Below are 23,614 nucleotides of genomic sequence, written 5' to 3'. Positions count from 1 at the left end.
TGTGGAGCATACAGCAGCTGATAAGTACTGGAAGGATTACATTTAATTCCCCCATAGAATCCCCCAAAACATCAGGGATCTTACCCACAGAGATCAGGGAGCTCGCAGAGGAGAACGAAGAGCGGGACTGACGGCTGGATCTGAAGGACGGACTGTGAGGCCTAAAGGGACAAAGTCAGACACGTGACCTAAGATAATAAAATACCGTACACGGTAAAACATACTGGACTACCGCTTCTAATGAATGGGCGGGGTCTTAGGACTGAGACCCCAACAGATCAAAACTCTTCCCATCTCTGTGACACCTAAGGGTGCGTTCACACTGCGGAATCTCCGCCCGCGAGCGGAGATTCCGTCTGGTGGCCGCCGCCGAAAATACTTCGACGCTAGGGCAGCGGGGCACTGAGCAGTCACCATTAAAGGGGTATTCCAGGAAAAAAACTTTTTTATTTATATATCAACTGGCTCCAGAAAGTTAAACAGATTTGTAAATTACTTCTATTAAAAAATCTTCATCCTTTCAGTAATTATGAGCTTCTGAAGTTAAGGTTGTTCTTTTCTGTCTAAGTGCTCTCTGATGACACGTGTCTCGGGAACCGCCCAGTTTAGAAGCAAATCCCCATAGCAAACCTCTTCTAAACTGGGTGTTTCCCGAGACACGTGTCATCAGAGAGCACTTAGATAGAAAAGAACAACCTTAACTTCAGAAGCTCATAAGTACTGAAAGGATTAAGATTTTTTAAATAGAAGTAATTTACAAATCTGTTTAACTTTCTGGAGCCAGTTGATATATAAAACAAAGTTTTTTTCCTGGATAACCCCTTTAACGCCTATGCAGTGCTCGCGGAATCTGCGCAAAGAATGAACACGTTCTTTCTTTGCGTGGAACAATTTCAGCGGCGGAGTTGATCGCCACTGAAATTCCGCAGTGTGAAAGACCCATTCATACTAATGTTAAGTTCACACCGCGGAATTCCGCTCGTGGAATTCTACGGGAATTCCGTAGGGTGAACGTACCCTAAAAAGTCTTTGAATTGACAGGGACACTTTAGTTAAAAGGGGTACTCCGGTGGAAAACTTTTTTTTTTTTTAGTTCTTTATAAGTCAACTGGTGCCAGAAAGTTAAACAGATTTGTGAATTACTTCTATAAAAAAATCTTTACCCTTCCAGTACTTATTAGCAGCTGTATGCTACAGAGGATATTCTGTTATTTTTGAATTTCTTTTTTTGTCTTGTCCACAGTGCTCTCTGCTGACACCTGATGCCCAGATCAGGAACTGTCCAGAGCAGGAGGAAATCCCCTTTGCAAACCTATGCTGCTCTGGACAGTTCCTGACACGGACAGAGGTGTCAGCAGAGAGCAATGTGGACAAGACAAAAAAGAGATTCAAAAAGAAAAGAATTTCCTCTGTAACATACAGCTGCTATTAAGTACTGGAAGGGTGAATATTTTTTAATAGAAGTAATTTACAAATCTGTTTAACTTTCTGGCACCAGTTGATTAAAAAAAAAAAAATGTTTTTTTCCACCAGAGTACCCCTTTAAGCAGGTTCTGAATGGCGGCAATATCTGTGCACTGAATAGAAGTATTATGTTGTCTCTGCCTAGCAGTCATTTTCAGGTTCTGTATGTTATGTGTGCACTGTATGACAGTATTATGTAGGCTCTATGGTATAGTATTGTGTGCACTGTATGACAGTATTATGTAGGCTCTACATGGTAGTATTATTTCTGTACTATATGACAGTATTATGTAGGCTCTACATGGTAGTATTTCTGTACTGTATGACAGTATTATGAAGGCTCTACATGGTAGTATTATTTCTGTACTGTATGACAGTATTATGTAGGCTCTATGGTATAGTATTGTGTGCACTGTATGACAGTATTATGTAGGCTCTATGGTATAGTATTGTGTGCACTGTATGACAGTATTATGTAGGCTCTATGGTATAGTATTGTGTGCACTGTATGACAGTATTATGTAGGCTCTACATGGTAGTATTATTTCTGTACTATATGACAGTATTATGTAGGCTCTACATGGTAGTATTATTTCTGTACTGTATGACAGTATTATGTAGGCTCTGCATGGTAGTATTATTTCTGCACTGTATGACAGTATTATGTAGGCTCTACATGGTAGTATTTCTGTACTGTATGACAGTATTATGTAGGCTCTACATGGTAGTATTATTTCTGTACTTTATGACAGTATTATGTAGGCTCTGCATGGTAGTGTTATTTCTGTACTGTATGACAGTATTATGTAGGCTCTACATGGTAGTATTATATCTGCACTGTATGACAGGATTATGTAGGCTCTGCATGGTAGTATTATTTCTGTACTATATGACAGTATTATGTAGGCTCTACATGGTAGTATTTCTGTACTGTATGACAGTATTATGTAGGCTCTACATGGTAGTATTTCTGTACTGTATGACAGTATTATGTAGGCTCTACATGGTAGTATTATTTCTGTACTTTATGACAGTATTATGTAGGCTCTGCATGGTAGTGTTATTTCTGTACTGTATGACAGTATTATGTAGGCTCTACATGGTAGTATTATTTCTGTACTATATGACAGTATTATGTAGGCTCTACATGGTAGTATTTCTGTACTGTATGACAGTATTATGTAGGCTCTACATGGTAGTATTTCTGTACTGTATGACAGTATTATGTAGGCTCTACATGGTAGTATTATTTCTGTACTTTATGACAGTATTATGTAGGCTCTGCATGGTAGTGTTATTTCTGTACTGTATGACAGTATTATGTAGGCTCTACATGGTAGTATTATTTCTGCACTGTATGACAGTATTATGTAGGCTCTACATGGTAGTATTATTTCTGTACTATATGACAGTATTATGTAGGCTCTACATGGTAGTATTATATCTGCACTGTATGACAGGATTATGTAGGCTCTGCATGGTAGTATTATTTCTGTACTGTATGACAGTATTATGTAGGCTCTGTATGGTAGTATTTCTGTACTGTATGACAGTATTATGTAGGCTCTACATGGTAGTATTTCTGTACTGTATGACAGTATTATGTAGGCTCTGCATGGTAGTATTATTTCTGTACTATATGACAGTATTATGTAGGCTCTACATGGTAGTATTTCTGTACTGTATGACAGTATTATGTAGGCTCTACATGGTAGTATTTCTGTACTGTATGACAGTATTATGTAGGCTCTACATGGTAGTATTTCTGTACTGTATGACAGTATTATGAAGGCTCTACATGGTAGTATTATTTCTGTACTGTATGACAGTATTATGTAGGCTCTACATGGTAGTATTTCTGTACTGTATGACAGTATTATGTAGGCTCTGCATGGTAGTATTATTTCTGTACTGTATGACAGTATTATGTAGGCTCTACATGGTAGTATTTCTGTACTATATGACAGTATTATGTAGGCTCTACATGGTAGTATTTCTGCACTGTATGACAGTATTATGTAGGCTCTACATGGTAGTATTTCTGTACTATATGACAGTATTATGTAGGCTCTACATGGTTGTATTTCTGTACTATATGACAGTATTATGTAGGCTCTACATGGTAGTATTTCTGTACTGTATGACAGTATTATGTAGGCTCTACATGGTAGTATTTCTGTACTGTATGACAGTATTATGAAGGCTCTACATGGTAATATTATGTTTGCACTGTATGACAGTATTATGTAGGCTCTACATGGTAGTATTTGTGCACTGTATGACAGTATTATGTAGACTCTGCATGGTAGTATTATTTCTGCACTGTATGACAGTATTATGTAGGCTCTGCATGGTAGTATTATTTCTGTACTGTATGACAGTATTATGTAGGCTCTACATGGTAATATTATGTTTGCACTGTATGACAGTATTATGTAGGCTCTACATGGTAGTATTTGTGCACTGTATGACAGTATTATGTAGGCTCTACATGGTAGTATTATTTCTGTACTGTATGACAGTATTATGTAGACTCTGCATGGTAGTATTATTTCTGTACTATATGACAGTATTATGTAGGCTCTACATGGTAGTATTATATCTGCACTGTCAGTATTATGTAGGCTCTGCATGGTAGTATTATTTCTGCACTATATGACAGTATTATGTAGGCTCTGCATGGTAGTATTCTGTACTGTATGACAGTATTATGTAGGCTCTACATGGTAGTATTTCTGCACTATATGACAGTATTATGTAGGCTCTGCATGGTAGTATTTCTGTACTGTATGACAGTATTATGTAGGCTCTGCATGGTAGTATTTCTGTACTGTATGACAGTATTATGTAGGCTCTGCATGGTAGTATTTGCGCACTGTATGACAGTATTATGTAGGCTCTACATGGTAGTATTTCTGTACTGTATGACAGTATTATGTAGGCTCTGCATGGTAGTATTTGTGCACTGTATAGCAGTATTATGTAGGTTCTGTATTATGATGGCTTAGTATGGCACTATTGTGTCGGAGCACTGTGTTGTGGTATGTGAACATTGTATGGCAATATATAGTAGGCTCTGCATGTTAGTATTATTTGTGCGCTGTATGGCAGTATATTGTACGCTCTGCATGTTAGTATTTGTGCACTGTATGGCAGTATATAGTAGGCTCTGCATGTTAGTATTTGTGCACTCTATAGCAGTATATAGTAGGCTCTGCATGTTAGTATTTGTGCACTCTATAGCAGTATATAGTAGGCTCTGCATGTTAGTATTTGTGCACTCTATAGCAGTATATAGTAGGCTCTGCATGTTAGTATTTGTGCACTCTAGCAGTATATAGTAGGCTCTGCATGTTAGTATTTGTGCACTCTATAGCAGTATATAGTAGGCTCTGCATGTTAGTATTTGTGCACTCTATAGCAGTATATAGTAGGCTCTGCATGTTAGTATTTGTGCACTCTATAGCAGTATATAGTAGGCTCTGCATGTTAGTATTTGTGCACTCTATAGCAGTATATAGTAGGCTCTGCATGTTAGGCTGGTTTTTCCGGCTGAAACGCGTAACCCTGTGTCCTGCTATCCTAGGGCTTGAATCTATAATAAATTTTGGCTTTTATTGCACGTTATCCTGCGCTGGACCATCTATTTCCTCATTGCTACTTTGGTGTTGGTTCACACGGTGCCGTGCGACAGGCGTCTGGCTGGAAGGGTGAGCTGAGTTATCCTATACTGCTCTGCATGTTAGTATTATTTGTGCACTGTATGGCAGTATATAGTAGGCTCTGCATGTTAGTATTATTTGTGCACTGTATGGCAGTATTATGGAGGTTCTGTATTATGATGGCTTAGTATGGCACTATTGTGTCGGAGCACTGTGTTGTGGTATGTGAACATTGTATGGCAGTATATAGTAGGCTCTGCATGTTATCATGATTTGTGCACTGTATGGCAGTATATAGTAGGCTCTGCATGTTAGTATTATTTATGCACTGTATGGCTGTATATAGTAGGCTCTGCATGTTAGTATTATTTGTGCACTGTATGGCAGTATATAGTAGGCTCTGCATGTTAGTATTATTTGTGCACTGTATAGCAGTATATAGTAGGCTCTGCATGTTAGTATTATTTGTGCACTGTATGGCAGTATTATGGAGGTTCTGTATTATGATGGCTTAGTATGGCACTATTGTGTCGGAGCACTGTGTTGTGGTATGTGAACATTGTATGGCAGTATATAGTAGGCTCTGCATGTTAGTATTATTTGTGCACTGTATGGCAGTATATAGTAGGCTCTGCATGTTATCATGATTTGTGCACTGTATGGCAGTATATAGTAGGCTCTGCATGTTAGTATTATTTGTGCACTGTATGGCAGTATATAGTAGGCTCTGCATGTTAGTATTATTTATGCACTGTGGCTGTATATAGTAGGCTCTGCATGTTAGTATTATTTGTGCACTGTATGGCAGTATTATGGAGGTTCTGTATTATGATGGCTTAGTATGGCACTATTGTGTCGGAGCACTGTGTTGTGGTATGTGAACATTGTATGGCAGTATATAGTAGGCTCTGCATGTTAGTATTATTTGTGCACTGTATGGCAGTATATAGTAGGCTCTGCATGTTAGTATTATTTGTGCACTGTATTATGTAGGTTCTGTATTATGATGGCTTAGTATGGCACTATTGTGTCGGAGCACTGTGTTGTGGTATGTGAACATTGTATGGCAGTATATAGTAGGCTCTGCATGTTAGTATTATTTGTGCACTGTATGGCAGTATTATGTAGGTTCTGTATTATGATGGCTTAGTATGGCACTATTGTGTCGGAGCACTGTGTTGTGGTATGTGAACATTGTATGGCAGTATATTTTTGTTACTCAGGTGTTATGTGGCAGTATTATTTGGGGACCATCTGGGCATACTATCTGGTCACTGTATGGCAGTATTATGTGTGCAGTGTGTGACACTGAGTACTGTCCTGGTTATAGGTCGGTATTATGCCACAACTTCCTTCATCATGTACAATGACGTCTCCGGACAATCCTCACCGACTTCTCTCCAGATAATTCTCCTCCAAACAATTTCCAGGTTCTGGTAGGATGATAGATGGAGGAACACAGGACCGAGCCCCGACCGCGGCGTCCTGGGGAGAAGGAAATGGCGCAAACTATAAAAAGCCAAGAGTGGAGCCAGCACTAAAATACTAGGGACACCTTATATGTTGTATATACACTGCACAGTACCACTTCTCCTGTCCTGTATATATACACTGCACAGTACCACTTCTCCTGTCCTGTATATATCACTGCACAGTACCACTTCTCCTGTCCTGTATATACACTGCACAGTACCACTTCTCCTGTCCTGTATATACACTGCACAGTACCACTTCTCCTGTCCTGTATATACACTGCACAGTACCACTTCTCCTGTCCTGTATATACACTGCACAGTACCACTTCTCCTGTCCTGTATATACACTGCACAGTACCACTTCTCATGTCCTGTATATACACTGCACAGTACCACTTCTCTTGTCCTGTATATATACACTGCTCAGTACCACTTCTCCTGTCCTGTATATATACACTGCACAGTACCACTTCTCCTGTCCTGTATATACACTGCACAGTACCACTTCTCCTGTCCTGTATATATGAACACTGCACAGTACCACTTCTCCTGTCCTGTATATATGAACACTGCACAGTACCACTTCTCCTGTCCTGTATGTACACTGCACAGTACCACTTCTCTTGTCCTGTATGTACACTGCACAGTACCACTTCTCCTGTCCTGTATGTACACTGCACAGTATCACTTCTCCTGTCCTGTATGTACACTGCACAGTATCACTTCTCCTGTCCTGTATGTACACTGCACAGTATCACTTCTCCTGTCCTGTATGTACACTGCACAGTATCACTTCTCCTGTCCTGTATATACACTGCACAGTACCACTTCTCCTGTCCTGTATATATACACTGCACAGTACCACTTCTCCTGTCCTGTATATACACTGCACAGTACCACTTCTCCTGTCCTGTATATATGAACACTGCACAGTACCACTTCTCCTGTCCTGTATATATACACTGCACAGTACCACTTCTCCTGTCCTGTATGTACACTGCACAGTACCACTTCTCCTGTATCTACACTGCACAGTATCACTTCTCCTGTCCTGTATATATGAACACTGCACAGTATCACTTCTCCTGTCCTGTATGTACACTGCACAGTATCACTTCTCCTGTTCTGTATGTACACTGCACAGTACCACTTCTGTCCAGTATATACACTGCACAGTACCACTTCTCCTGTCCTGTATATATACACTGCACAGTACCACTTCTCCTGTCCTGTGTATATATACACTGCACAGTACCACTTCTGTCCTGTATATACACTGCACAGTATCACTTCTCCTGTCCTGTATATACACTGCACAGTATCACTTCTCCTGTCCTGTATATATACACTGCACAGTATCACTTCTCCTGTCCTGTATATACACTGCACAGTACCGCTTCTCCTGTCCTGTATATATACACTGCACAGTACCGCTTCTCATGTCCTGTATATATACACTGCACAGTACCGCTTCTCATGTCCTGTATATATACACTGCACAGTATCACTTCTCCTGTCCTGTATATACATTGCACAATATCACTTCTCCTGTCCTGTACATATGCACAGTACCACTTCTCCTGTGCTGTATATACACTGCACAGTACCACTTCTCCTGTATCTACACTGCACAGTATCACTTCTCCTGTCCTGTATATATGAACACTGCACAGTATCACTTCTCCTGTCCTGTATGTACACTGCACAGTACCACTTCTGTCCAGTATATACACTGCACAGTACCATTTCTCCTGTCCTGTATATATACACTGCACAGTACCACTTCTCCTGTCCTGTATATATACACTGCACAGTACCACTTCTCCTGTCCTGTGTATATATACACTGCACAGTACCACTTCTCCTGTCCTGTATATACACTGCACAGTATCACTTCTCCTGTCCCGTATATACACTGCACATTATCACTTCTCCTGTCCCGTATATACACTGCACATGATCACTTCTCCTGTCCTGTAAATACACTGCACAGTACCACTTCTCCTGTCCTGTATATACACTGCACAGTACCACTTCTCCTGTCCTGTATATACACAGCACAGTACCACTTCTCCTGTCCTGTATATATACACTGCACAGTATCACTTCTCCTGTCCTGTATATATACACTGCACAGTACCGCTGCTCCTGTCCTGTATATACACTGCACAGTATCACTTCTCATGTCCTGTATATATACACTGCACAGTATCACTTCTCCTGTCCTGTATATATACTACACAGTATCACTTCTCCTGTCCTGTATATACACTGCACAGTACCACTTCTCCTGTCCTGTATATATATATACACTGCACAGTATCACTTCTCCTGTCCTGTATATATACACTGCACAGTACCACTTCTCCTGTCCTGTATATATACTACACAGTATCACTTCTCCTGTCCTGTATATACACTGCACAGTATCACTTCTCCTGTCCTGTATATACACTGCACAGTATCACTTCTCCTGTCCTGTATATATACACTGCACAGTACCACTTCTCCTGTCCTGTATATATACTACACAGTATCACTTCTCCTGTCCTGTATATATACACTGCACAGTACCACTTCTCCTGTCCTGTATATATACTACACAGTATCACTTCTCCTGTCCTGTGTATACACTGCACAGTATCACTTCTCCTGTCCTGTATATACACTGCACAGTATCACTTCTCCTGTCCTGTATATATACACTGCACAGTACCACTTCTCCTGTCCTGTATATATACTACACAGTATCACTTCTCCTGTCCTGTATATATACTGCACAGTACCACTTCTCCTGTCCTGTATATATATACACTGCACAGTATCACTTCTCCTGTCCTGTATATATACACTGCACAGTACCACTTCTCCTCCTGTCCTGTATATGCACTGCACAGTATCACTTCTCCTGTCCTGTATTTACACTGCACAGTATCACTTCTCCTGTCCTGTGTATACACTGCACAGTATCACTTCTCCTGTCCTGTGTATACACTGCACAGTATCACTTCTCCTGTCCTGTATATATACACTGCACAGTACCACTTCTCCTGTCCTGTATGTACACTGCACAGTATCACTTCTCCTGTCCTGTATGTACACTGAACAGTATCACTTCTCCTGTCCTGTATGTACACTGCACAGTATCACTTCTCCTGTCCTGTATGTACACTGCACAGTATCACTTCTCCTGTCCTGTATGTACACTGCACAGTATCACTTCTCCTGTCCTGTATATACACTGCACAGTACCACTTCTCCTGTCCTGTATATACACTGCACAGTACCACTTCTCCTGTCCTGTATATACACTGCACAGTACCACTTCTCCTGTCCTGTATATATACTACACAGTATCACTTCTCCTGTCCTGTATATACACTGCACAGTACCGCTTCTCATGTCCTGTATATATACACTGCACAGTATCACTTCTCCTGTCCTGTATATATACACTGCACAGTACCACTTCTCCTCCTGTCCTGTATATGCACTGCACAGTATCACTTCTCCTGTCCTGTATATATACACTGCACAGTACCACTTCTCCTCCTGTCCTGTGTATACACTGCACAGTATCACTTCTCCTGTCCTGTGTATACACTGCACAGTACCACTTCTTCTGTCCTGTATGTACACTGCACAGTACCACTTCTCCTGTCCTGTATGTACACTGCACAGTATCACTTCTCCTGTCCTATATGTACACTGAACAGTATCACTTCTCCTGTCCTGTATGTACACTGCACAGTATCACTTCTCCTGTCCTGTATGTACACTGCACAGTATCACTTCTCCTGTCCTGTATGTACACTGCACAGTATCACTTCTCCTGTCCTGTATATACACTGCACAGTACCACTTCTCCTGTCCTGTATATACACTGCACAGTACCACTTCTTCTGTATATACACTGCACAGTACCACTTCTCCTGTCCTGTATATACACTGCACAGTATCACTTCTGTCCTGTATATACACTGCACGGTACCACTTCTCCTGTCCTGTACATATGCACAGTACCACTTCTCCTGTCCTGTATATACACTGCACAGTACCACTTCTCCTGTATCTACACTGCACAGTATCACTTCTCCTGTCCTGTATATATGAACACTGCACAGTATCACTTCTCCTGTCCTGTATGTACACTGCACAGTATCACTTCTCCTGTTCTGTATGTACACTGCACAGTACCACTTCTGTCCAGTATATACACTGCACAGTACCACTTCTCCTGTCCTGTATATATACACTGCACAGTACCACTTCTGTCCTGTATATACACTGCACAGTATCACTTCTCCTGTCCTGTATATACACTGCACAGTACCACTTCTCCTGTCCTGTATATATACACTGCACAGTACCGCTTCTCATGTCCTGTATATATACACTGCACAGTACCACTTCTCCTGTCCTGTATATACACTGCACAATACCACTTCTTCTGTATATACACTGCACAGTACCACTTCTCCTGCCCTGTATATACACTGCACAGTATCACTTCTGTCCTGTATATACACTGCACGGTACCACTTCTCCTGTCCTGTACATATGCACAGTACCACTTCTCCTGTGCTGTATATACACTGCACAGTACCACTTCTCCTGTATCTACACTGCACAGTATCACTTCTCCTGTCCTGTATATATGAACACTGCACAGTATCACTTCTCCTGTCCTGTATGTACACTGCACAGTACCACTTCTGTCCAGTATATACACTGCACAGTACCACTTCTCCTGTCCTGTATATATACACTGCACAGTACCACTTCTCCTGTCCTGTATATACACTGCACAGTACCACTTCTCCTGTCCTGTATATATACACTGCACAGTATCACTTCTCCTGTCCTGTATATATACACTGCACAGTACCACTTCTCCTGTCCTGTGTATACACTGCACAGTATCACTTCTCCTGTCCTGTGTATACACTGCACAGTATCACTTCTCCTGTCCTGTATATACACTGCACAGTATCACTTCTCCTGTCCTGTATATATACACTGCACAGTACCACTTCTCCTGTCCTGTATATATACTACACAGTATCACTTCTCCTGTCCTGTAAATACACTGCACAGTACCACTTCTCCTGTCCTGTATATATACACTGCACAGTATCACTTCTCCTGTCGTGTATATATACACTGCACAGTACCACTTCTCCTCCTGTCCTGTATATGCACTGCACAGTATCACTTCTCCTGTCCTGTATATACACTGCACAGTATCACTTCTCCTGTCCTGTGTATACACTGCACAGTATCACTTCTCCTGTCCTGTATATACACTGCACAGTATCACTTCTCCTGTATATACACTGCACAGTACCACTTCTGTCCTGCACATATGCACAGTACCACTTCTCCTGTCCTGTACATATGCACAGTACCACTTCTCCTGTCTTGTATATACACTGCACAGTATCACTTCTCCTGTCCTGTATATATACACTGCCCAGTATCACTTCTCCTGTCCTGTATATACACTGCACAGTATCACTTCTCCTGTCCTGTACATATGCACAGTACCACTTCTGTCCTGTATATATACACTGCACAGTACCACTTCTCCTGTCCTGTACATATGCACAGTACCACTTCTGTCCTGTATATATACACTGCACAGTATCACTTCTCCCGTCCTGCACATATGCACAGTACCACTTCTCCCATCCGGGGGTTGTGCAGCGGATGTTGTGATGTAGCAGAGCCGATGCGGCGTTGTTATCCTGATCATGTGACTTATAACAGATTTTATCCATTTCGGAGAATTTTTCGTTCTATTTTTAGTCCCAGAATTTGTACAAAAACTGAAATCTCCCGAGGGAACAAACTGGTGAAAAATGTCAACATGACGAGCGGCGAATCTCCATGTGATCACCCAGCTGTCCACACACCCTGCATGTGATCAATATCTTTAAATCTCCATAAATCTGTACATGTAATCACCCAGCTGTCCACACACCCTGCATGTCATACACATCTGTAAATCTCCATAAATCTGTACATGTAATCACCCAGCTGTCCACACACCCTGCATGTCATACACATCTGTAAATCTCCATGGACCTGTACATGTAATCACCCAGCTGTCCACACACCCTGCATGTCATACACATCTGTAAATCTCCATGGACCTGTACATGTGATCACCCAGCTGTCCACACACCCTGCTTGTCATACACATCTGTAAATCTCCATAGACCGATACATGTAATCACCCAGCTGTCCACACACCCTGCATGTCATAAATATCCTTAAATCTCCATAAATCTGTACATGTGGTCACCCAGCTGTCCACATACCCTGCATGTCAATGTCATACACATCTGTAAATCTTCATGGACCTGTACATGTGATCACCCAGCTGTCTGCACACCCTGCATGTCAATGTCATACACATCTGTAAATCTTCATGGACCTGTACATGTGATCACCCAGCTGTCTGCACACCCTGCATGTCATACACATCTGCAGATCTATGTCCTCTACTTGTATAGTATCAGTCTACAGCAGTGTTTTCCTAACCAAAGTGGCTCTAGCTGTTGTAAAACTACAACTCCCAGCATGCCCGGACAGCCAACGGCTGTCCGGGCATGCTGGGAGTTGTAGTTTTGCAAGAGCTGGAGGCACCCTGGTTGGGAAGCACTGGTGTACACTGAAGGTCGTATCTTCATCCATAGTGCAGACAGGAGACTCACCTTCACTGGGGCAGAGGGTGGCGGGGGGGAGGGGTGCTGGGCATCTCCAGTTTGCTCGGGCACTGGGGGTAGTGTTGGCATCCTGGACGGTGACTGGTGACTTGTCCTGGACTGACCGTACACACAGGGGGCGCTGGGGGGTCATTTGTTGTGAGCTGAAAGATAAACACATCAGTAAGTTATATCTGGACCTCTGCAGTATATACAGTTTATCTGGACCTCTGCAGTATATACCGTTTATCTGGACCTCTGCAGTATATACCGTTTATCTGGTCATCTGCAGTATATACCGTTTATCTGGACCTCTGCAGTATATACCGTTTATCTGGTTATCTGCAGTATATACCGTTTATCTGGTCATCTGCAGTATATACCGTTTATCTGGACATCTGCAGTATATACCGTTTATCTGGACCTCTGCAGTATATACCGTTTATCTGGACCTCTGCAGTATATACCGTTTATCTGGTCATCTGCAGTATATACCGTTTATCTGGTCATCTGCAGTATATACCGTTTATCTGGTCATCTGCAGTATATACCGTTTATCTGGACCTCTGCAGTATATACCGTTTATCTGGTCATCTGCAGTATATACCGTTTATCTGGACCTCTGCAGTATATACCGTTTATCTGGTCATCTGCAGTATATACCGTTTATCTGGTCATCTGCAGTATATACCGTTTATCTGGTCATCTGCAGTATATACCGTTTATCTGGACCTCTGCAGTATATACCGTTTATCTGGTCATCTGCAGTATATACCGTTTATCTGGACCTCTGCAGTATATACCGTTTATCTGGTCATCTGCAGTATATACCGTTTATCTGGTCATCTGCAGTATATACCGTTTATCTGGTCATCTGCAGTATATACCGTTTATCTGGACCTCTGCAGTATATACCGTTTATCTGGTCATCTGCAGTATATACCGTTTATCTGGTCATCTGCAGTATATACCGTTTATCTGGACCTCTGCAGTATATACCGTTTATCTGGTCATCTGCAGTATATACCGTTTATCTGGTCATCTGCAGTATATACCGTTTATCTGGACCTCTGCAGTATATACCGTTTATCTGGTCATCTGCAGTATATACCGTTTATCTGGACCTCTGCAGTATATACCGTTTATCTGGTCATCTGCAGTATATACCGTTTATCTGGTCATCTGCAGTATATACCGTTTATCTGGTCATCTGCAGTATATACCGTTTATCTGGACCTCTGCAGTATATACCGTTTATCTGGTCATCTGCAGTATATACCGTTTATCTGGACCTCTGCAGTATATACCGTTTATCTGGTCATCTGCAGTATATACCGTTTATCTGGTCATCTGCAGTATATACCGTTTATCTGGACCTCTGCAGTATATACCGTTTATCTGGACCTCTGCAGTATATACCGTTTATCTGGTCATCTGCAGTATATACCGTTTATCTGGACCTCTGCAGTATATACCGTTTATCTGGTCATCTGCAGTATATACCGTTTATCTGGTCATCTGCAGTATATACCGTTTATCTGGTCATCTGCAGTATATACCGTTTATCTGGACCTCTGCAGTATATACCGTTTATCTGGTCATCTGCAGTATATACCGTTTATCTGGTCATCTGCAGTATATACCGTTTATCTGGACCTCTGCAGTATATACCGTTTATCTGGTCATCTGCAGTATATACCGTTTATCTGGTCATCTGCAGTATATACCGTTTATCTGGACCTCTGCAGTATATACCGTTTATCTGGTCATCTGCAGTATATACCGTTTATCTGGACCTCTGCAGTATATACCGTTTATCTGGTCATCTGCAGTATATACCGTTTATCTGGTCATCTGCAGTATATACCGTTTATCTGGACCTCTGCAGTATATACCGTTTATCTGGTCATCTGCAGTATATACCGTTTATCTGGTCATCTGCAGTATATACCGTTTATCTGGGTACTGTGTGGTTTTATACAAGTACTGTCTGCACCATGGAGCAATATCCAAACAAAGAATAAAGTCATAGATGTGACCTGCAGTCCTATGTAACACCACAGATAAAACAGTGATAACTCTCTGAGTACAGATAATGTATAGATGTGACCTGCAGTCCTATGTAACACCACAGATAACAGTGATAACTCTCTGAGTACAGATAATGTAGTAGATGTGACCTGCAGTCCTATGTAACACCACAGATAACAGTGATAACTCTCTGAGTACAGATAATGTAGTAGATGTGACCTGCAGTCCTATGTAACACCACAGATAACAGTGATAACTCTCTGAGTACAGATAATGTATAAATGTGACCTGCAGTCCTATGTAACACCACAGATAACACAGTAATAACTCTCTGAGTACAGATAATGTATAGATGTGACCTGCAGTCCTATGTAACACCACAGATAACAGTGATAACTCTCTGAGTACAGATAATGTATAGATGTGACCTGCAGTCCTATGTAACACCACAGATAACACAGTGATAACTCTCTGAGTACAGATAATGTATAGATGTGACCTGCAGTCCTATGTAACACCACAGATAACAGTGATAACTCTCTGAGTACAGATAATGTATAGATGTGACCTGCAGTCCTATGTAACACCACAGATAACACAGTGATAACTCTCTGAGTGCAGATAATGTATAGATGTGACCTGCAGTCCTATGTAACACCACAGATAACAGTGATATCTCTGAGTACAGATAATGTATAGATGTGACCTGCAGTCCTATGTAACACCACAGATAACACAGTGATAACTCTCTGAGTACAGATAATGTATAGATGTGACCTGCAGTCCTATGTAACACCACAGATAACAGTGATAACTCTCTGAGTACAGATAATGTATAGATGTGACCTGCAGTCCTATGTAACACCAGAGATAACAGTGATAACTCTCTGAGTACAGATAATGTATAGATGTGACCTGCAGTCCTATGTAACACCACAGATAACACAGTGATAACTCTCTGAGTACAGATAATGTATAGATGTGACCTGCAGTCCTATGTAACACCACAGATAACAGTGATAACTCTCTGAGTACAGATAATGTATAGATGTGACCTGCAGTCCTATGTAACACCACAGATAACAGTGATATCTCTCTGAGAACAGATAATGTATAGATGTGACCTGCAGTCCTATGTAACACCACAGGTAACAGTGATAACTCTCTGAGTACAGATAATGTATAGATGTGGCCTGCAGTCCTATGTAACACCACAGATAACAGTGATAACTCTCTGAGTACAGATAATGTATAGATGTGACCTGCAGTCCTATGTAACACCACAGATAACACAGTGATAACTCTGAGTACAGATAATGTATAGATGTGACCTGCAGTCCTATGTAACACCACAGATAACAGTGATAACTCTCTGAGTACAGATAATGTATAGATGTGACTTGCAGTCCTATGTAACACCACAGATAACACAGTGATAACTCTCTGAGTACAGATAATGTATAGATGTGACCTGCAGTCCTATGTAACACCACAGATAACAGTGATAACTCTCTAAGTACAGATAATGTATAGATGTGACCTGCAGTCCTATGTAACACCACAGATAACAGTTATAACTCTCTGAGTACAGATAATGTATAGATGTGACCTGCAGTCCTATGTAACACCACAGATAACAGTGATAACTCTCTGAGTACAGATAATGTATAGATGTGACCTGCAGTCCTATGTAACACCACAGATAACAGTGATAACTCTCTGAGAACAGATAATGTAGTAGATGTGACCTGCAGTCCTATGTAACACCACAGATAACACAGTGATAACTCTCTAAGTACAGATAATGTATAGATGTGACCTGCAGTCCTATGTAACACCACAGGTAACAGTGATAACTCTGAGTACAGATAATGTATAGATGTGACCTGCAGTCCTATGTAACACCACAGATAACAGTGATAATGTAGTAGATGTGACCTGCAGTCCTATGTAACACCACAGATAACACAGTGATAACTCTCTGAGTACAGATAATGTATAGATGTGACCTGCAGTCCTATGTAACACCACAGATAACAGTGATAACTCTCTGAGTACAGATAATGTATAGATGTGACCTGCAGTCCTATGTAACACCACAGATAACAGTGATAACTGAGTACAGATAATGTATAGATGTGACCTGCAGTCCTATGTAACACCACAGATAACACAGTGATAACTCTCTGAGTACAGATAATGTATAGATGTGACCTGCAGTCCTATGTAACGCCACAGATAACACAGTGATAACTCTCTGAGTGCAGATAATGTATAGATGTGACCTGCAGTCCTATGTAACACCACAGATAACAGTGATAACTCTGAGTACAGATAATGTATAGATGTGACCTGCAGTCCTATGTAACACCACAGATAACAGTGATAACTCTGAGTACAGATAATGTATAGATGTGACCTGCAGTCCTATGTAACACCACAGATAACAGTGATAACTCTCTGAGTACAGATAATGTATAGATGTGACCTGCAGTCCTATGTAACACCGCAGATAACAGTGATAACTCTCTGAGTACAGATAATGTATAGATGTGACCTGCAGTCCTATGTAACACCACAGATAACAGTGATAACTCTCTGAGTACAGATAATGTATAGATGTGACCTGCAGTCCTATGTAACACCACAGATAACAGTGATAACTCTCTGAGTACAGATAATGTATAGATGTGACCTGCAGTCCTATGTAACACCACAGATAACACAGTGATAACTCTCTGAGTACAGATAATGTATAGATGTGACCTGCAGTCCTATGTAACACCACAGATAACAGTGATAACTCTCTGAGTACAGATAATGTATAGATGTGACCTGCAGTCCTATGTAACACCACAGATAACAGTGATAACTCCCTGAGTACAGATAATGTATAGATGTGACCTGCAGTCCTATGTAACACCACAGATAACAGTTATAACTCTCTGAGTACAGATAATGTATAGATGTGACCTGCAGTCCTATGTAACACCACAGATAACAGTGATAACTCTCTGAGTACAGATAATGTATAGATGTGACCTGCAGTCCTATGTAACACCACAGATAACAGTGATAACTCTCTGAGTACAGATAATGTATAGATGTGACCTGCAGTCCTATGTAACACCACAGATAACACAGTGATAACTCTCTGAGTACAGATAATGTATAGATGTGACCTGCAGTCCTATGTAACACCACAGATAACAGTGATAACTCTCTGAGTACAGATAATGTATAGATGTGACCTGCAGTCCTATGTAACACCACAGATAACACAGTGATAACTCTCTGAGTACAGATAATGTATAGATGTGACCTGCAGTCCTATGTAACACCACAGATAACAGTGATAACTCTCTGAGTACAGATAATGTATAGATGTGACCTGCAGTCCTATGTAACACCACAGATAACAGTGATAACTCTCTGAGTACAGATAATGTATAGATGTGACCTGCAGTCCTATGTAACACCACAGATAACAGTTATAACTCTCTGAGTACAGATAATGTATAGATGTGACCTGCAGTCCTATGTAACACCACAGATAACAGTGATAACTCTCTGAGTACAGATAATGTATAGATGTGACCTGCAGTCCTATGTAACACCACAGATAACAGTCATAACTCTCTGAGTACAGATAATGTATAGATGTGACCTGCAGTCCTATGTAACACCACAGATAACAGTGATAACTCTCTGAGTACAGATAATGTATAGATGTGACCTGCAGTCCTATGTAACACCACAGATAACAGTGATAACTCTCTGAGTACAGATAATGTATAGATGTGACCTGCAGTCCTATGTAACACCACAGATAACGCAGTGATAACTCTCTGAGTACAGATAATGTATAGATGTGACCTGCAGTCCTATGTAACACCACAGATAACACAGTGATAACTCTCTGAGTACAGATAATGTATAGATGTGACCTGCAGTCCTATGTAACACCACAGATAACAGTGATAACTCTCTGAGTACAGATAATGTATAGATGTGACCTGCAGTCCTATGTAACACCACAGATAACAGTGATAACTCTCTGAGTACAGATAATGTATAGATGTGACCTGCAGTCCTATGTAACACCACAGATAACACAGTGATAACTCTCTGAGTACAGATAATGTAGTAGATGTGACCTGCAGTCCTATGTAACACCACAGATAACAGTGATAACTCTCTGAGTACAGATAATGTATAGATGTGACCTGCAGTCCTATGTAACACCACAGATAACAGTGATAACTCTCTGAGTACAGATAATGTATAGATGTGACCTGCAGTCCTATGTAACACCACAGATAACACAGTGATAACTCTCTGAGTACAGATAATGTATAGATGTGACCTGCAGTCCTATGTAACACCACAGATAACACAGTGATAACTCTCTGAGTACAGATAATGTATAGATGTGACCTGCAGTCCTATGTAACACCACAGATAACAGTGATAACTCTCCGAGTACAGATAATGTATAGATGTGACCTGCAGTCCTATGTAACACCACAGATAACACAGTGATAACTCTCTGAGTACAGATAATGTATAGATGTGACCTGCAGTCCTATGTAACACCACAGATAACAGTGATAACTCTGAGTACAGATAATGTATAGATGTGACCTGCAGTCCTATGTAACACCACAGATAACAGTGATAACTCTCTGAGTACAGATAATGTATAGATGTGACCTGCAGTCCTATGTAACACCACAGATAACAGTGATAACTCTCTGAGTACAGATAATGTAGTAGATGTGACCTGCAGTCCTATGTAACACCACAGATAACACAGTGATAACTCTCTGAGTACAGATAATGTATAGATGTGACCTGCAGTCCCATGTAACACCACAGATAACAGTGATATCTCTCTGAGTACAGATAATGTATAGATGTGACCTGCAGTCCTATGTAACACCACAGATAACAGTGATAACTCTCTGAGTACAGATAATGTATAGATGTGACCTGCAGTCCTATGTAACACCACAGATAACAGTGATAACTCTCTGAGTACAGATAATGTATAGATGTGACCTGCAGTCCTATGTAACACCACAGATAACAGTGATAACTCTCTGAGTACAGATAATGTATAGATGTGACCTGCAGTCCTATGTAACACCACAGATAACACAGTGATAACTCTCTGAGTACAGATAATGTACAGATGTGACCTGCAGTCCTATGTAACACCACAAGATAACACAGTGATAACTCTCTGAGTACAGATAAAGTATAGATGTGACCTGCAGTCCTATGTAACACCACAGATAACACAGTGATAACTCTCTGAGTACAGATAATGTATAGATGTGACCTGCAGTCCTATGTAACACCACAGATAACACAGTGATAACTCTCTGAGTACAGATAATGTATAGATGTGACCTGCAGTCCTATGTAACACCACAGATAACAGTGATAACTCTCTGAGTACAGATAATGTATAGATGTGACCTGCAGTCCTATGTAACACCACAGATAACACAGCGATAACTCTCTGAGTACAGATAATGTATAGATGTGACCTGCAGTCCTATGTAACACCACAGATAACACAGCGATAACTCTCTGAGTACAGATAATGTATAGATGTGACCTGCAGTCCTATGTAACACCACAGATAACATAGTGATAACTCTCTGAGTACAGATAATGTATAGATGTGACCTGCAGTCCTATGTAACACCACAGATAACAGTGATAACTCTCTGAGTACAGATAATGTATAGATGTGACCTGCAGTCCTATGTAACACCACAGATAACAGTGATAACTCTCTGAGTACAGATAATGTATAGATGTGACCTGCAGTCCTATGTAACACCACAGATAACACAGTGATAACTCTCTGAGTACAGATAATGTAGTAGATGTGACCTGCAGTCCTATGTAACACCACAGATAACAGTGATAACTCTCTGAGTACAGATAATGTATAGATGTGACCTGCAGTCCTATGTAACACCACAGATAACAGTGATAACTCTCTGAGTACAGATAATGTATAGATGTGACCTGCAGTCCTATGTAACACCACAGATAACAGTGATATCTCTGAGTACAGATAATGTATAGATGTGACCTGCAGTCCTATGTAACACCACAGATAACAGTGATAACTCTCTGAGTACAGATAATGTATAGATGTGACCTGCAGTCCTATGTAACACTGTAATAACTGTCTTGATACGCTGTGCAGTCCCATGTAACGCCATGATTTCTGCTCCTTATATAGCAGCTTTTATGAATTAGAGGTTTTTCTCTGGAATAACATTGCGTCTATTTCTGTCGCCGTCATCCATCACGGCCGCGCAGGAGACTGGAAGAATAACAGCCGCGTCCATTCATTCCTGATCCGCCGCGAGGCTCCGCCCCCTACACCAGATTTTCCCACGGTGCTCGCCGTATGGACGGTTCTGCTCTGTTATTGTGAACTCAGATTCATTTAGGACAGTGGTCTCAAACTGTGGCCCTCCAGATGTTGCAGAACTACAACCCCCAACATGCCCGGCAGCCAACGGCTTTGTACAGGAGCCACAGAGCTTCACCCTAGGACCTTATTGGGCCTCCAGCCAGGCCTAGGACAAAGTCCAGAATCTAAAGCAGTGTTCCCCAACCAGTGTGCCTCCAGCTGTTGCAAAACTAAAACTCCCAGCATGCCCGGACAGCCAAAGACTTTGTACAGGAGCCCCATAGCTTCACCCTAGGACCTTATTGGGCCTCCAGCCAGGCCTAGGACAAAGTCACGCTGCAGAATTTAAAGCAGTGTTTCCCAACCAGTGTGCCTCCAGCTGTTGCAAAACTACAACTCCCAGCATGCCCGGATAGACAACTGCTTTGTACAGGAGCCCCATAGCTTCACCCTAGGACCTTATTGGGTTTCCGGCCAGGCATAGGACAAAGTCAAACTGCAGAATCTAAAGCAATTTTTCCCGAGTAATGTGCCTCCAGCTGTTGCAAAACTACAACTCCCAGCATGCCCCGCAGCCAACGGCTTTGTACAGGAGCCCCATAGCTTCACCCTAGGACCTTATTGGGCTTCCGGCCAGGCATAGGACAAAGTCCATAATCTAAAGCAGTGTTCCCCAACCAGTGTGCCTCCAGCTGTTGCAGAACTACAATTCCCAGCCTGCCCGGACAGTCAACGACTTTGTACAGGAGCCTCATAGCTTCACCCTAGGACCTTATTGGGCCTCCAGCCAGGCCTAGGACAAAGTCACACTGCAGATTTAAAGCAGTGTTTCCCAACCAGGGTGCCTCCAGCTGTTGCAAAACTACAACTCTCAGCATGCCCGGATAGAATACTGCTTTGTACAGGAGCCCCATAGCTTCACCCTAGGACCTTTATTGGGTTTCCGGCCAGGCCTAGGACAAAGCCCAGAATCTAAAGCAGTGTTCCCCAACCAGGGTGCCTCCAGCTGTTGACAAACTACAACTCCCAGCATGCCCGGACAGCCAACGGCTGTCCGGGCATGCTGGGAGTTGTAGTTTTGCAACATCTGGAAGGCCACAGTTTGAGACCACTGATTTAGAAAGATGACAACGCCAGTGGCCCCCGGGGGCCGCAGTCACATGTACAGAACAGGATAACCAGGATTACTACCGGCCCAGCCCTGTACTCTGCATAATAATATCATTGTTATTGCGCAATTTTTGTGGCGTATTTTGAGTGGTTTTTTAGCTTTACGCCTTATAAATGATCGTTTTGAGCTATTTTTATAATTTTTTTTGTAGTCAGTACTCACTTTATTACTTTTGTGGGTCTCATTTACTAAGGCTTTTCCGAGTAGATATTGTAGGTTTTTTTTTTTTTTTTTTGTTTTTTTTAGGCGCCAGAATTTGTGACAAAAAAATCCAAAATAACCTACTAACTCTCCACTTTTGGCTGTTCACACGGCGGAAATTCTGCAATTCTGCTCGAATTCTGTCCAGAAATTTTGGCAGAGTTTGCGAATTGCATTTTGGAATTTTGGCGGAATTTCTGTGTGCCGAAAACAATAGGATTAATTTCATTGGGTTCCCGCCTGCAATTGCGCACAATTTAAAGACAGGTCCTCTACACAACGCAGAATTTCCACGCGGAACTCCCATCCGAAAAATTGCACAAGGGGAATGGGACAGAGAAATCCCATTGAGGTTAATGTGCTTTAAATTTAGTAGAATTCCGTTGTGGAATTTTCCCATGGACATTTCGCCGTGTGAATACAGCCTTACTAAAACCCCGCCCCCCCCCAAAAAAAAG

The 23,614-nt window shown here is 41.5% G+C and overlaps 1 protein-coding gene across 11 annotated transcripts in view; it reads right to left on the bottom strand.

Moving 5' to 3' along the window:
* IRAG1 (inositol 1,4,5-triphosphate receptor associated 1) overlaps nt 1–23,614 on the bottom strand; it is a 128,835-nt gene that overhangs the window by 41,204 nt on the left and 64,017 nt on the right. For 10 of the 11 annotated variants that reach the window (XM_056527991.1, XM_056527984.1, XM_056527983.1 and 7 more), the window contains 3 exons: nt 13,321–13,475; nt 6,517–6,611; nt 85–161 (listed from right to left, as the gene is read on the bottom strand). In XM_056527991.1, the coding sequence (XP_056383966.1) occupies nt 85–161; nt 6,517–6,611; nt 13,321–13,401 (253 nt within the window). In that variant the 5' untranslated portion in view covers nt 13,402–13,475. Of the gene's footprint in view, nt 1–84; nt 162–6,516; nt 6,612–13,320; nt 13,476–21,523; nt 22,627–23,614 lie in introns of those variants that run through there. The other variant, XM_056527990.1, reaches the window with a different exon arrangement.

Source organism: Hyla sarda, chromosome 6 (assembly GCF_029499605.1).
Source record: "Hyla sarda isolate aHylSar1 chromosome 6, aHylSar1.hap1, whole genome shotgun sequence".
Taxonomy (NCBI): domain Eukaryota; kingdom Metazoa; phylum Chordata; class Amphibia; order Anura; family Hylidae; genus Hyla; species Hyla sarda.
The sequence above is the reverse complement of the archived record's forward strand: the minus strand, read 5'-3'. Positions and strand labels throughout refer to the sequence as shown.